The following is a 14,040-nucleotide window of genomic DNA, read 5'->3' as shown; positions in this document are numbered from 1 at the left end:
CCAGTTCCTTGAAATCCCAACTCCCATGCGACACCAGAGGAAGACAGATCAAATCATGTTAAGGGGAAACCCACTGGACTGGGAGGCAAATGCTTTCTGACTGGATAATGGGGGATGACTTCCTGGAGGAGGAGGAGGAGGGAGAGGAGGAAGAGAAGGAGATGAGGAGGAGCAGGAATCCATGTGGGATCTGAAGGGCTCTGTGCTCTGGGCACCTGCACATGATTCCACGTGTGGTGGTGCCTCTGCTCTGACACCTGCTGCCTGGGTACCAGGTTCCCCAGCAGTGCAAGTGGCTGGTAGTACAAGGTCCACCTGAGCCCCCTGCGGACTTCGAGGTCAGGTCTGTGGATGTTGGGGGCCAGCACTGGGGATCGTGTTCTCCTCACTCCAGACTTAAAGTGAGCCCGGCTGTCAGCCTGGTGTCACCATCACCATCATTGTCCCACCCCCACCTCCTGCTCCACCAGAGGGGAGGCTGCACCAGGTGTGGGATCATCATCATCATCAATACCACTGGCAACCGTGTACTGTGGGCCAGCCGTGGGCAGGCACTGTGGACACAGAGACGTCGCTGTGGACACAGAAACAGTACGTCTCTGCCCTGCGTGGCACATGCTGGCTGTGAAAAACAACAGGTGATAGACAAGCCCCAGGCTGTGGTGGTGGTGTCATGGGCAGGGACGCTGAAGTGACAGGGGCTGAGTCTTTTAGTCTCCTCTGTCACTGCCCTGCTCTCCAAAGTTCAGGGTCAAGGACGCATTATGCCCTGGATGAGCACTGGCTCTCAAGGGTTTAACAGTGGGGGTGGGGCAGAGACACCCAAATCCGGGTCACCACAGGGACTGAGTTTAATTCCCCTTACAGAGGGTACAGGATCCAGCCCCAGAGAAGAGCCCTTCTCTACCCAGGCCCAGGGGACTCTGTCCTGGGGAAGGGTCCGTGAGACCAGAGCTGTCTTTTTGTCCTATGAAGATGTTTTTATGACAAAGACCGGGACTCTGCCTTGGTATCCATTTTCTGGGTGTGCGTTTGGGTGAGATCCTTAAAATTTCACTGCACCTCTATTTCCACAGCTGTAAAATGGATCCAAATAACCCTGGCTGCTCCATCTATCTCCCTGGTGGTCATGAAAGAAAAAGTGCCAGAGCCCTTGTCAAATCACTGGACACATGCTTCAGGAGGGCTTTGATCCCTGAAGTGACCCCAGCACCTAGAAGAGTGCTTGGCCCCAAGCAGGGAGTCAGTCAATAGCTGCTGACTGAATGAGACCACCAGGGCTCTTGTGCATCTGGCCAGGCCCTGGCTGGCCCTGGACAAGGTTGCATTTAATTCTCCTGGCAATTCTGTTAAGCAGAGGCTGCTGTTCCAACCACCCAGCGATGGAAACTGAGGCTCAGGAAACATCTGCGAACTTTGATGGAGTTTCAGTAAATGGCTTGGATCCAGGTCCGCGTGGACTCCAAAGTGGGGTCCGGTGGAAGGAATTGGTTTGGGGGCGTTAGAGACCGACCCCCAGCGCGTCGCCTCGGGGGGGCAGGCAGGAGCGGGCGACCCCAGGCCGAGAGCAGCCGGACTGCTCAGGGCCGGTCCCCACTCCACGTTCACGCCCACCCCGGTGCCGGCGCCCGCGGCCCTGGTCCGCGCCCCCGCTGCGCTCACCTGCACGGGCTCCCGCGGCGCTGCGTGCTCCCGGCGCTGCGCCCGCGAGTGTGGGTGCCGAACCTGGGCTCTGGGTCCGCCGCTGCCTCGGGAGGGGACGGGCTGGACTCCGGGACCGCCCCGCGCCCGCCCCTGCGCCGCCTCCTTGCCTCGGCTGACTCGTGACGCGGGAAAGCCCTACTTCTCTAGCCAAGGGACCTGCAGCGCACACAGCAGGGAAACTGAGGCCTGCCGAGCAGGGGTGTGGTGCAATGAGCCGCGCAAAGCCCCTACATGCCGGGCCCTGCCATGCCCGCGGTGATCCCAGAACCCCAAGAAGCAGTGTTTACTTCTCCGCACACCTACTGTTCCCCACACAGTCCTTTGTTCAGCCTGCCTTCCTTCCCTCCCTCCTTCCCCTCTTCCAACTATTCATCGTCCCACCTCTTCTTTCATTCATGTCTTTGTCCATTCATCCATGCGTCATTCTGTCATTTCACCTACCAGTCCAGCCTTCCATCCATCCAATTAATTCATAAATCTTTACTCCCTTCCATCCGGATATCCACCTACCCTTCCTTTCCTGCATTTCTTCCACCCATCTCTGGGTCCATCCATTCCCCCATGCCTTTTGTTCCATGTCTGATGGGTGCTTCTTCAGTGTGACTGCCTTTCACTTGCACTGGGGACCCGGATGGATCCCACCATCCCTGGAAAACTCATTTGCAGGTGACAGCAGCAGAGGGGCAGCCATGTGCCTGAGAGCTGATTATAACTGAGGCCCCAGGTGCTGTGCAGTCAGACCTGGTTACTTTGGTCTGAAGAGGCTACTGGCATAGGTGGGTGTGGAGAAAAGAAAAACAAAATCTTAGCCAGCACATGCTGTATGCCAGGTGGTAAGGTATCTTGTTTAATCCTCACAACTGTTTTAGCCCAATTTTAGAGGCAGGAAAACAGGTTGAGAGAGATGAAAAGGGGCTCAGAGTGTGCTTGGAAAAGGCCACAGGGTCTGGCTGGGCTTAAATCTTGGCTTTGCCACTTTCTTGCTATGTGTCTTTGGGTAGCTACAAGCCTCAGTTTCCTTGTCTGCAAACTGGAAATGGTGGGTGCTTTACAGTTGTTACATTGCCATTGTCAGGCTGATGGCTGACAGGTGCCTGAAAAATGTTGAACATGGTTACCTGCCCAGGTGGCATTCAAGCAATGGTAGCTGTTATCATCATTATGAGAGGCTGGGATTCAAACCCAGATCCTGTGCTTCACCACTTCACCGACTCTGGTCCATTCTTCCATTCACAAAGATTAGCCTCTTCCTGTCCCACCAGCAGGACCAGAGGACTCATATTACTCCTGCTTGTTGGTGGTGTCTTGCTAGGAACATTGCAGACATGATTAAAGATGAGGTAACATAGAAGGGGTCCTAATCCAGTATGACTGTTCTCCTTATAGAAAGGGAAATTTGGACACATACACACAGGGAGAGCATCATGTGAAGACCGGAGTTTTGCTTCCACAGCCAAGCAACTACTAGAAGCCAGTAGAGAGTCCTGGAACAGATCCTTTCTAGCTCCTTCCGAGGGGGCATGGCCCTGCTGGTACCTTCTTCTCAGACTCTAGCCTCCTGAACTGAAGACAATAAATTTCTATTGTTCCAGCCACTCAGTTTGTGGTACTTTGTTACAATAGCCCTAGCAAAGCTATACGGTCCCCACAGGCCATTTTCTCTGTGTTTGTAGAGGTGGTGCAGAAGGGCAGCTGTCTGAGACAGTGACCAGACTGAGATGATGCCCCGTGGGGGTGCTGTGGTCACTGCTGCCTCCCTGGTCGCAGCACGCAGCCTGGCCAAAGTCAGGGCTTGTCAAGCCTTAGAACTTGTCAAACAGTTTTTTTTTTGGACTTGATGAATTTTTACTTATGTGTACACCAGTGTAGCCACCACCCAAATCAAGATATAGAATATTGACCAATATTCTGACTTCTGTCACCAACAGTAGTTTTGCCTGTTCTTGAAATTCACATATATGGAATTACGTAGTATGTATTCTTCTGTGGCTGATTTCTTTTGCCCAATATTATTCATAAGACTGATGCATCTTGTTGAATATAGCTTCAGCTCATTAAAAAAATATATGTGTAGTATTCCTCTGTACAAATGTATCAATTTGTTTGTCCATTCTACCATTAATGAACATTTAGGTAGTTTCCAATTTTTGGCTCTTATGAATAAACCTGCTATAAACGTTGTCTGAGTGTTTTGTGGAACGTATGCACTTGTTTCCCTTGGAGTAGAATTGCTCGGTCATAGAGTGGGTATGTTTCACTGTGGTAGAAATTGCCACAAAGTTTTCCAAAGTGGTTGAACTAATTGACATGGCCCCTCCCTCACCCCAGCAATGCATGAGAATTCCGACTGCTCTGTATCTTGATATTTTCAGTCTTTTTATTTTCAGCCACTCTGGTGGGTGTGTAGTGGTAGCTCATTGTGATTTTAACTTGAATTTCACTGGTGGGTAGGGCTGTTGAGCACCTTTTCATATACCTATTGTCCATTTATACCTGAGTCATTTGTCCCTTTTTTAAAATTCTAGATATGAGTCTTTTTATCTTATCAAAAATTTACACATACACAGACACCAATGATCACTTTAGATTAAAAGTCATTTTGATCCTATTAAATAAAAGCAATTTTTCTCTTGTCTTAGAAAATAACCCCAGACCACATGATACAGGACACATACATTTTCAAATGTATGCATGGGGCTGGGCCCCCTATTTTCACATGCTTGACCCGAGCATTCTCTAGACTGGGCTCCAGAGCAGACTTCAGCTCAGTTTGGTTGAGCCAGGGGCAAGGGGAATGGCAGTAAGACTCACCTGTTTCCTCTTCCCTGCAAAATGTGCTGACAGTGAATGCCCATTGTCCCCATGGACCAGGGTGGGTGGGAAGCACAGAGCAAGGGGCCCAGGGCAGAAACAACCCCATCTGGTTGTTTTCTACAGGTGGGCTCCCACAGCCAAGCTGGATGCTCAGTGTTTACTGTGTGTCTGCCAGGTGGCGGGTTCTCAGCACTGAGAGATGGGTAGGACACCAGCTTCATCCTGAGGGAGCTCACAGTCAAGAAGAGGAGTTGACAAGGGAGCAAGGAGCATGACCTGTGTCATAAGTGTCACCTCTGTAAAGAGGGATGTTTGGTCAGGACACTGTGGCAGGAAGGCTGGAGCTCCCAGCTCTTGATGGCTTCCAGGGACATCTTCACAATGAAGCTGATGCCATTTGAGCTGTCCTTGATGGATGAACATGAGTCACCTGGCAGAGAGTGGCAAGAAGGACATTCCAGGCAGGGGCTTGGTACAGGGATTCCCAGCAAGTGACAGTCTTGTGGCTGGACTGTAGGGTGTGCTGGGGGACAGGGCATAGCTACTAGCATCCACAAAACAGCACACTGCCTGGCCTTTAGTGGGCACTAAAAAGGTGAAGAATCGATCCTCTCACCTTACCTTGAAAATGAGTCTCTAAAAAAGAGCAACTTCTGGTTCTGCATTGTTTTTCTTTTTCTGGAGTTGGGACCTAGTGGACAGGAGATGAAGGAAGATGGTCCCCCCGATGCCCAGTTTTCAGGGCCTGGAGGGGAAAAGCAGGGCAGGAGCTCTCAGAGCAAGGGTGTCATGACCAGGGTGGGCCATGTCTTGGTAAGGCCCAGGGTCTGGGTGGGCTGGAGCTATACTGCATGTGGGAGGGTTGCTGATGGCCATACCTGAAGGCCTTGGCCTGCCAGAGGAAGCTCCTGGCCTTGGCGATCTCCTGGGCCAATCTCCTCAAATCATCTCCTTCAAATCCTGGCAGCATGGGATCCTTGAAAAGGGGGTATGAGCACGAAGTTAGAGCCATTAAATGGATGTGACTTAAAAACTCAAGATCTCAGAAGAGTTTTAGAGCTAATTAAATGCAGCCTCCCACCCAGTGTAGGAAATCTGTGGGCCTCAGTTTGCATGTCTCCAGGGACAAGGAGCTCACCACCTGCCAAGGAAGTCATTCTGCAAATGGGACACTTTGAGATAAGATGTCTGAGAGTCTAGGGAGAGGGTGGTGGCAAACCAACAGGGTCTCTGGACTTCCTGAAGTCAGTGCCTCTCTGCCCAGGAGAACAGAAGTGATATATACTCCATATCGCACTGTTATGATCCCACTGTGCACCCAGAAACTATTCAAAGAAGCTGATGTGATTAAGTATTAAACTAAGAACTTATACAATATTGTCACATTTGTTTTCCTGTGTAGTGAATATTCATCACTTTTACTTGTTTTGCTCTCTGTAGTATTTGTATTGTTCCTTGTATTTTCTGTTCTTTGTATTATTTGTCCCTAGAAGAGGTACTTGGATAAAGGAGTCATTCAAAGCACTTGACATAAAAAATTATGCTTTGTCCTGTGACACTTTAACCTCCAAAAAGAAACCTGGAATTCTGATTGGTTGTCTTACTTGATAATTTGTTGCCTTGGACTGTTATAATTGACAGCATTATATCCCTAAAAGGATAAATAGGTGCGTAATTTTTCTGTCAGATCAGAAAAGGGTCATTTGTACTTTCCTCTTACCGCACATGTGTGATGGAACCTATGACTTTACCACATTTATTACTTACTAGATCCTTTGATTACCTGATTTTCAATGAATTTCACACAGGGAGACCACAATATGTAGGAATTAAAGTATAGAGCTTAAAAGCTAGATGTCTGAGTTCCGGCTTAAGGTATATTCCCAAACCTTGCTGAGCCTGTTTATTCATGTTTAATGGGTATAATAATGGTTGGGAGGATTAAATGCTCCATGAATGTAAATTGTTCTATGATTAAATGACACCCCCAAGCTCTGCTTCTTTCGCAACCTTGAGGAGGGTCAGCCTAAAAGGAAAGCAGTGGGGAAGTGCAGCCCTTTCGAACCAAGAGACAGAGTCTTACAAGAGACACAGAGATCTTTTCAGCTAGAAGGAGAAAACCACGTTGTTGACATTTCATTGAGCCATTTCAATAGACTTCACTCAGTAGCTGTGCAACCTACCCTTTCATCCACGAAGTCTTTGGTCAAGAGGCCATGAATTTTGAAGAGTGTGTCCTCACCAACCGGGCAGTGGTAGCGGCCCCCTGTGAGGGAGGCCAGATTTCTCAGGAAGCTAACCGCTGCCCTGTGGGCAGAGAAACAGAGGTTGGGGCAGCCCCACTGACTGGCCAGACAGTTCCCCACATGCCCCCAGCCCACGGGGAAGTCAAATCTGTGGGGCAGTGAGCCTTGGACCCTGAGGGTCTGTGCCATGGGACCATGTCAGCCACTGCTCCAAGCCCACCTCCCAGCCAGTTTATGGGCTACTGCAGGAAGTGGCTTCACTGTGTTAGTGTCACCATTCAGCCCCAACTCCCTGAGAGCACAAGGCCAGCATGCTCTGGCCCCTTCCCTTTGTTGGGCATCTATCCAGGGCCTACTTTGTGTTAGGCCTGGATGGGACACAAGTGTGAACTTTATGGAGCTCATGGTTCAGACAGAGAGGTAGAATAGGCACCTATGTCATCACTGTTCTGCCAATGGTACTAATGTTTTTCGGAAGAAGCTGGATCTTTCTTGTCTAATACAGAAGCTTTTATGGTGATTGTTTATAAAAACAACCATAACAATGGTACTTTAAACTCTTCTCCCCTACATAGTCACAACTGTGCTCCCAAGACAGATCAGGTGGCGAATACAATGGGTGACTGCAGAAATTGGCTCAAATCTGTTTCCATGCTGGAGAGAGTCAGGAGAGTGGGCCCTGCTGATGGGCAAGTTGGGGCAGGTAGAGAGGCTTTCATCTGGTGTAACGCCTGTGCAGGCCCTCCTAATTTCTGGCTTATTGACCAGAGCCCAGGAGAGATCAGGGTCTAACATGAATCCCTGTATTAGGCGAGGGGCCCAAGCCAGGCTCCTCAGTGGCCATGGGAAGGGCACACAGCTTGGCCCCAGCTCCTTGCTGCCCACCTGCTGCTGCCGTTCAGGGAAATGGTGTGCACTTTCACGTCTCTTTCCTCCATGACTCTTTTGACCTCTCTTAAAATAAGGCTGCAGCTGGTATCAGGCTTCCCGTCAGTCAGGAGGTACACTCCTTCCACATGTGGAAAACTGAAAGCTTTCTGAAAGAGTGTGGGCAGGTTGTCTTACTTAGGGTTAGGCACTAGCCACCAATGGCAAAACCAAGGCCTGCTATCCCCAAGGAAAGGTGTCTGAATGGAATCCACCGACTTGTCTGAGAGACTCCCCTTCAGGCTACCACAGTCCAAGGGAGTTGCCCAGGAGGAGGAGCATGGCCCATGTCCTAGCTGTTAACCCCAACCAAGTCACTTAACCTCTCTGAGCCTCTGTGTCTTTATCTACACAGTGAGAACAAGGAGAAACCCTTTCTCACTGGGTTGCTGGGAAGATGAAATGAAGTAACACTTAGTAATTCTAAAACATCATGCAATTATCAACATAGGGGGTGATGGCATTCCTGTTCTGCTATGGGGCCACGTTCAGCAGTAGAACTTGCCAGCAGTGCTTGCAAGACTGAGGTGCTCCCCTGAGCGTGAAGGTGGGTCACCCATTGCATAGCCTCATCACATGCTGCATCTGTGGTCTCCACCAGGGTATCCTGCCACAGTTGTAGGCCCTCTGCAAAGCTGAGCAGGTTAAAACTGAGAAGGTGGGAGAAGAAGTGGGGGTCAGAGAAGGGGAGAATGAGATGGGTTAGCACTTGCCAGTCTATACTGCTTTCCACAAGAAATAACCCCTGTGAGGACTGCTCATGCTTATTGGTGAAGCCCCTCGCAGTGAATGCTGTGGCCCCTCTGGGAGAGGGCTGGGAAGAAGGCACACATTGAAGATTCTGGATGCACACAGAAATAAGTTTCAGTCCCACCTCAGCCACTTACTGGTTATGTGATCTTTGGTAAATTACCTAACCTCCTCCTAGTTTCCTTTTCTGAAAGCTGGGCATAATAAAAGCAATACCTCATAGGGTCACTGTGAGGACTGAATGAATTCATGCATGGAAAGTGCTCAGCACACAGACAGTGCTCAAAAAATGTTTACTCTTCTTAATATTAAGGTAAGGGCAAGTCCCAGCCTAGGACCAGAGTCTCCTGCTATCTCCTTAGGGTCAACCCTTCCAGGTAGAGAGAACAAGCAATCCCAAATCCCCTCTTAAAAAGTCAAGTTCACTAAACTCTGTTTTCTACCTTTATCTTGTATCTACCTACCACTTCAGCATTTTATTAAAAATAATAATAATAGAGAAATGTGGTATCCACATATAAATCAAGTTTAAAAATCAAATGAATATTCATATTTGAACTGACTGTGTATAGTTCATAATGCATGAACAAAACCGAAAGCTTCTGTGATGACTGCCCTTGCACTGTTCACCATGTAACTTATTCACTATGTAAGAATTTGTACTCCATGTAAGAACTTGTTAGTTATGCATCAGAAGATTGGAGACTGACGAAAATTAGGCTTGGGGTGGATTAATGATTGTGCATTGAGTATTGACCCCCCTATACAGAAATTTATTGTGGTTAACAACTATTTGATCAATAAATATGAGAGATGCCCTCACACACACACACAAAATATATATATATATAAACACACTTCCAATGGTAAAATAAATAAGTAACCGGGATGTAATGTATAGCATAAGGAATATAGTCAAAATATTGTAACAACTTGGTATGGTGATACCTGGTACCTAGAATTATCATGTATATAAATGGTGAATCACTGTGTTGTACACCTGAAACTAATGTAATGCAATGCTGTTGTCAACTACCCTTCAATAAAAAAAAAAAAAAGTCAAGTTCAGCTATAATCCACAATTCAAGGCTACCTGGTGGCTCCTTTGCTCTGATTGTAATTGTCCCAGGGCCTGAGACAGATTTCTAAAAACTGCTTTACTTCTGCAGCAGAATGCAGTGTTCTTTCCTGCCCAAACATGCTATTCAGAAGAGCATTTCAGAAACCAGGCTCTTTGGAACTGTGAGGACGGGGTGCCCTTGGCCAGGGAAGCCCCCGGAACTACCCCTTTGACCTTCCTGACCCCCACCCACTTCCACCCCTGCCTCTTACCTGTCACAGTGCTTCCGCAGCTGCTCCCAAATCAGCAGAATCAGCTCTGTCTTCACCTGCTGCAGGTAGCGGCCCATGGACCCTGATGTGTCCAGCAGGATGCACACTTTGCTCTCCAAAATGGCCCCAAACAGTCGGCGGCTCCCTGCTCCAAGTTGGGTGGGGGCAGAGGCAGAGGCAGAGAAGGAGTGAGGGGTGGCTCCCCCTGGGTGGTTTTCCTCACTGTAGGTGACAAATGGCTGGCTGGTCCGTCTTAGGAATCAGACAGTGGAAACATTGCAAGCCATCCAGCCCTGTCATTTTACCCTCTGAATCTTCTCTAACTCTGCCTGATTCATCCACCATCATCATCACCACCCTCTTCCTGCTGCCTGAATCCTTCCCCTGGGTTACTACTAGGTTACCCTGATTCCACTCCATCTTCTCGACAATTTATATTACACCAGAGGGATTATTGCCAATGCTATCTTGATCACTTTATTTAAAACTGTATAATGGCTTCCCGTGGCTCTTAGGATAAAGGACAAAGTCCAGGTCATGGCCTCAATTCTCTGGGATGGTCTCACCCTCAGCCATACCAGCCACCTTTCAGTCTTTGTATTCAGCATCCTCCCTGGCAGCACCTCAGTGGTTCCTCTCTTTGCCTAGGTAACATCTACTCATTCTTCAGATCTCAGCTTAAATACCACCTCCTCAAGGAAGACCTCCGTGATCTTCCTGCCCAGGCCCACTGCCCCATGCCTGTTTCCTTCCTGCACTTGTCACCATTGTGACATTGGGCTTGTTTGTGAGATTCTTTGGTTAATGTCTTTCCTCCTAGGCCATATGCTCCATGGGCTGGGGACCATGTTAGGTGCTGCGTTCCACCATCTCCCCAGCACTCAGTGGGAGAGCAATACTTATTTGTTGGATCATGAATGAGTGACTCAGTGAAGCACGTCCAGGTGTGTTTGGAAGTATTGGATGGTGCTGGGGTATATGTGAGGTGGGGGACTCCATACTACAGGAGGAGGCGCCATGTCACTTATCTTTAGATTCCTCCCAGTGGCAAATGGGGACTGGGAATGGGGACAGGCACACAACCTCTTTGTCCCCTCAGTCAGCCTCTAGCCTGACAACTACACCTGGAGCTTGTAGCCCCTCCAGCAGGTTTGGAAAGCAGCAGTCATCCCTGTACCCTACTGCCCATGGGCAGTTTCACCAGGTTCTACTGCAGAGGATTGGACCTATTGAATTTGCACAGGACCCTGAGTGGCTCACATAGGGAACTCTATAAAACCCTCTCTTCTTCCTCCTATTGTCCCAGGAACCCTCAGGTTCTAAAGCCTAAATATCCTCCTACCTAATTCTAGCTGTTTGCCTGCCTTCTGGGACTTGACGTTTCAGAGCATCTCTTGATCTCAGCCTGCCCTCCTCTAAGATGTGAGCCTGACACTCCTCAGCTAGCCCTGTCCATTCGCCTTCCATGGAGGGGCCTTGGTGCTCTTTGTAAAGAAGGCTGGGGGGATTCTTCTCCATCAGGACCCCCTCCCATATCTACCTTTATGGACCACCAGTGCTGGGGCCCAATCAATACTAAACTGAGCCTCTAGAGGGTGAGTCCTCAGTCACAGCCAGGAAGGAAGGTGTGGAGCACAGCCTTGCAGGGCAGGCCCGGACAGGCCTGGGCTCTTGCTGCTCTCTTTGGCCCATGCTCTATCTTCCTGTCATCCAGCACCTTGTCTGACCTCAGAACCCAGAAGTCGTGTTGTACCTGGATGACCCTCCTGCCCTCATCCCTGACCTGATGCCTTGTGTGCCTGGTCTGGGAAGGACTGACCCTGGGATCCCTGGGGCTGACCTCCCAACTTCCTCTCGTGCCCCTTCACCCTGCAGGCCAGCAGGCAGGCTTACCAGACAGCAGCCACTGCAGCCTCTGGATGTAGCGTCTAATCACCTTCTCCAGGCACCTGATGTATGCTTCGAGTTCTCTGGGCATCCACTGAATGTGTCTCACCATGCCCTGGATTCAGGAAAGCGAAGGCAAATTTCCCCCATACCCTCATCATCCATTGAAATAGTGTAGTTCACTGTGCTTAATGATTTCTAAAACATCTGTTAGGCATACATGTTTGTTTGTTTAGAAGCTTTCTTTTATTAAACTACTAAATCACTAGAGGGAGTTAGAATGATGGTTTTGTGGCAAATGTGGTCATTATAATAATGAAAACCATAGTATCTCTAAGTTTTAAAACATAAAACTCTTAATGATAGGATGGGAAGTCCATAAATTTCCAACTAAAAGACAACCTCAGATGGAGAGGGGGGCAGGATAATAAAACTCCCATAAAACCCTTCTGGTGGGTAATCTTGAATGTGGTGGCTATTTTTAGCTTTCCCCAAAAAAGGGCAAAGAGAGAAAATGGGGTTCTTTTGAAAAGCATTTTCAAAAGAAAGTGTTTGAAAATATTCCCATTTGTACTAAATGTACTTGTTCCAGTGTCAAAACTAGACATTACCCCCAAACTAGAAAGCAGAGAAGAGACTCCCTCACCTCCTGTCATGACCCCTTTTCCCCACCATCCTAACAGGACCACTGTCAGTATTAGGGCACAGAATTCTTACTGGTGAGTTCTTCAGCCACTGCCCTATGTTCTCAGTGGTTGTTTCTAATTCTTATTCCAAGGAGCTCTTCTAACCCTGGAATGTGGTCTCAGGCACTCTGAGGGGTTGGCTTTTCTTCCAACAGGATTCTGCATCACCCAGTCCCTGAGGGCAGTCCCACTTGGGGGATGGAGTTCTTAGAAGCAGGATTAGAAGCCACCATGCCTACCTTAACATGGAGTTCTCCCCAACACACACTGCCATTTATGGCTGTGAAGAGACAGGAATTGGGAGAGAAAAACAACAAAAATTATGACTTACATTGATCTCTATGCTGGGGAAGTTGCTGCAGTATTTGGCTGATGCCAACCTCTGTGCTGACTTCTGATGAGTACAAATGGGACCGATGTATCTGGAAATCTGCATCTTCAGCTTTCTTAGCCCATAATTTGCTATCCACTTTAGAATAAAGGGAAGAACTATTATCTTGGGCAATTCAGGCTTAATTGAATGGTTGTCTGACTATTAAAATCTCATATTAGAAATCTGTCTTGTGTTTAAAATGTGGGGTTTGTAGGTCCCCACTGAGCATCCATCCCCTGAGATTCCCTCCCCTGTGCTGGGGAGAGGTGCACAAGAAATATGGGGAACAAGAGACAAAAGTTACTAAGCACCTGCTACTCTCTAGTCTGGTGGACATTGTTGCTTTCTCCAATATCCACTTCGACCATCTCCCACAAAATTTAAGTGGAAACCCCTTACTGATCTAAAGTTCAGACTCTAAACCAGTTAGGATAATCTCTGTCTCCTAGTCATAACAGGAGATAAGAGAAAGGGCAGGCTAAAGGCAATCAGGTGTGGCATCCAGGACTAGCCCACTCAGAACCAGGCTCAGACTTGTATTGAATGGTTGCAGGAAGAAAGATGTTCTATCTTGTGGATATGAACAAGAAGGGGGATTTCTGTCGCTTGCAATTAAAAGGATATGATGCCACCAAGTACTTTACACAAAATACATTTCAATGAGTCATCAATTCTACTAGACAGGTACAACTGCCTTTCTTTTACAAATGAGGACATTGAATGTAGCTAAGTGGCGTGCCCAAAGTCACCCACCTAGAAAGTGGCAGACCCAGGTTGCAAGCATAGGTCTTTTTAAACTTTCCCTATATGCCACATGAAACGGTCATTCTAAGCAGATTTATCCCTGCTTAGAAGTATGCCCACTCTCTTAGAAACAGTGGTTGGTGGAAGAAATTATTTTTGTGTGGGCATGTGCTGGTGCAGACAACTTAATACCTCTTGGCTTGAGCAAATTGTATCCTTTCTGGGCAACTCAACAGAAGTGGTAGACCTTCTTATGCCCCTTCCTTGAGGGTACTTCTTGTACACTGAGCCTGGAGAAAGAGGGTAAGGTTACCTTGTACTCCTTTCTTCCCTCCTCCCCATCCCTGCTACTGCTCTCTTCTTCGTGTCAATTTCCCTGTCAATCAAGTCAGTTGTAAAATTCTCTAAGTGCAGTGGGCTTAGAGGTAGAGGGGAAGCCGTTAGGAGGATCAGGGGAAGCTGTTCTGGGACTGCCTGCCTCCACACCTCAATGAATAGTTACTGGGATTTGTACCTTTGTACAGCAACCAATCAGGCTTGCCAAGGGCACTCATATCCACTCCCTCCCCAATCAGCC

At 48.3% G+C, this 14,040-nt stretch overlaps 1 protein-coding gene across 5 annotated transcripts in view; it reads right to left on the bottom strand.

The window, feature by feature from the left end:
- Positions 1-3,094: 3,094 nt before the first annotated feature.
- Positions 3,095-14,040, bottom strand: part of VWA3A (von Willebrand factor A domain containing 3A) — a 53,950-nt gene continuing 43,004 nt past the window's right edge. Inside the window, exons 24-32 of one of the 5 annotated variants that reach the window (XM_057487014.1) lie at positions 13,656-13,753; positions 12,678-12,815; positions 11,667-11,775; positions 9,774-9,918; positions 8,193-8,341; positions 7,650-7,797; positions 6,702-6,825; positions 5,397-5,494; positions 3,095-5,209 (exon numbers count right to left, since the gene is read on the bottom strand). In XM_057487014.1, coding sequence (XP_057342997.1) covers positions 5,155-5,209; positions 5,397-5,494; positions 6,702-6,825; positions 7,650-7,797; positions 8,193-8,341; positions 9,774-9,918; positions 11,667-11,775; positions 12,678-12,815; positions 13,656-13,753 — 1,064 coding nt within the window. In that variant the 3' untranslated portion in view covers positions 3,095-5,154. Of the gene's footprint in view, positions 5,210-5,396; positions 5,495-6,701; positions 6,826-7,649; positions 7,798-8,192; positions 8,342-9,773; positions 10,026-11,666; positions 11,776-12,677; positions 12,816-13,655; positions 13,754-14,040 lie in introns of those variants that run through there. The other 4 variants (XM_057487013.1, XM_057487015.1, XR_005031109.2 and 1 more) reach the window with 4 other exon arrangements.

The sequence above is a fragment of the Manis pentadactyla genome, chromosome 10 (genome assembly GCF_030020395.1).
Source record: "Manis pentadactyla isolate mManPen7 chromosome 10, mManPen7.hap1, whole genome shotgun sequence".
Taxonomy (NCBI): Eukaryota; Metazoa; Chordata; class Mammalia; order Pholidota; family Manidae; genus Manis; species Manis pentadactyla.
Note: the sequence above shows the minus strand (reverse complement) of the source record. Positions and strands in the feature narration are given on the sequence as shown.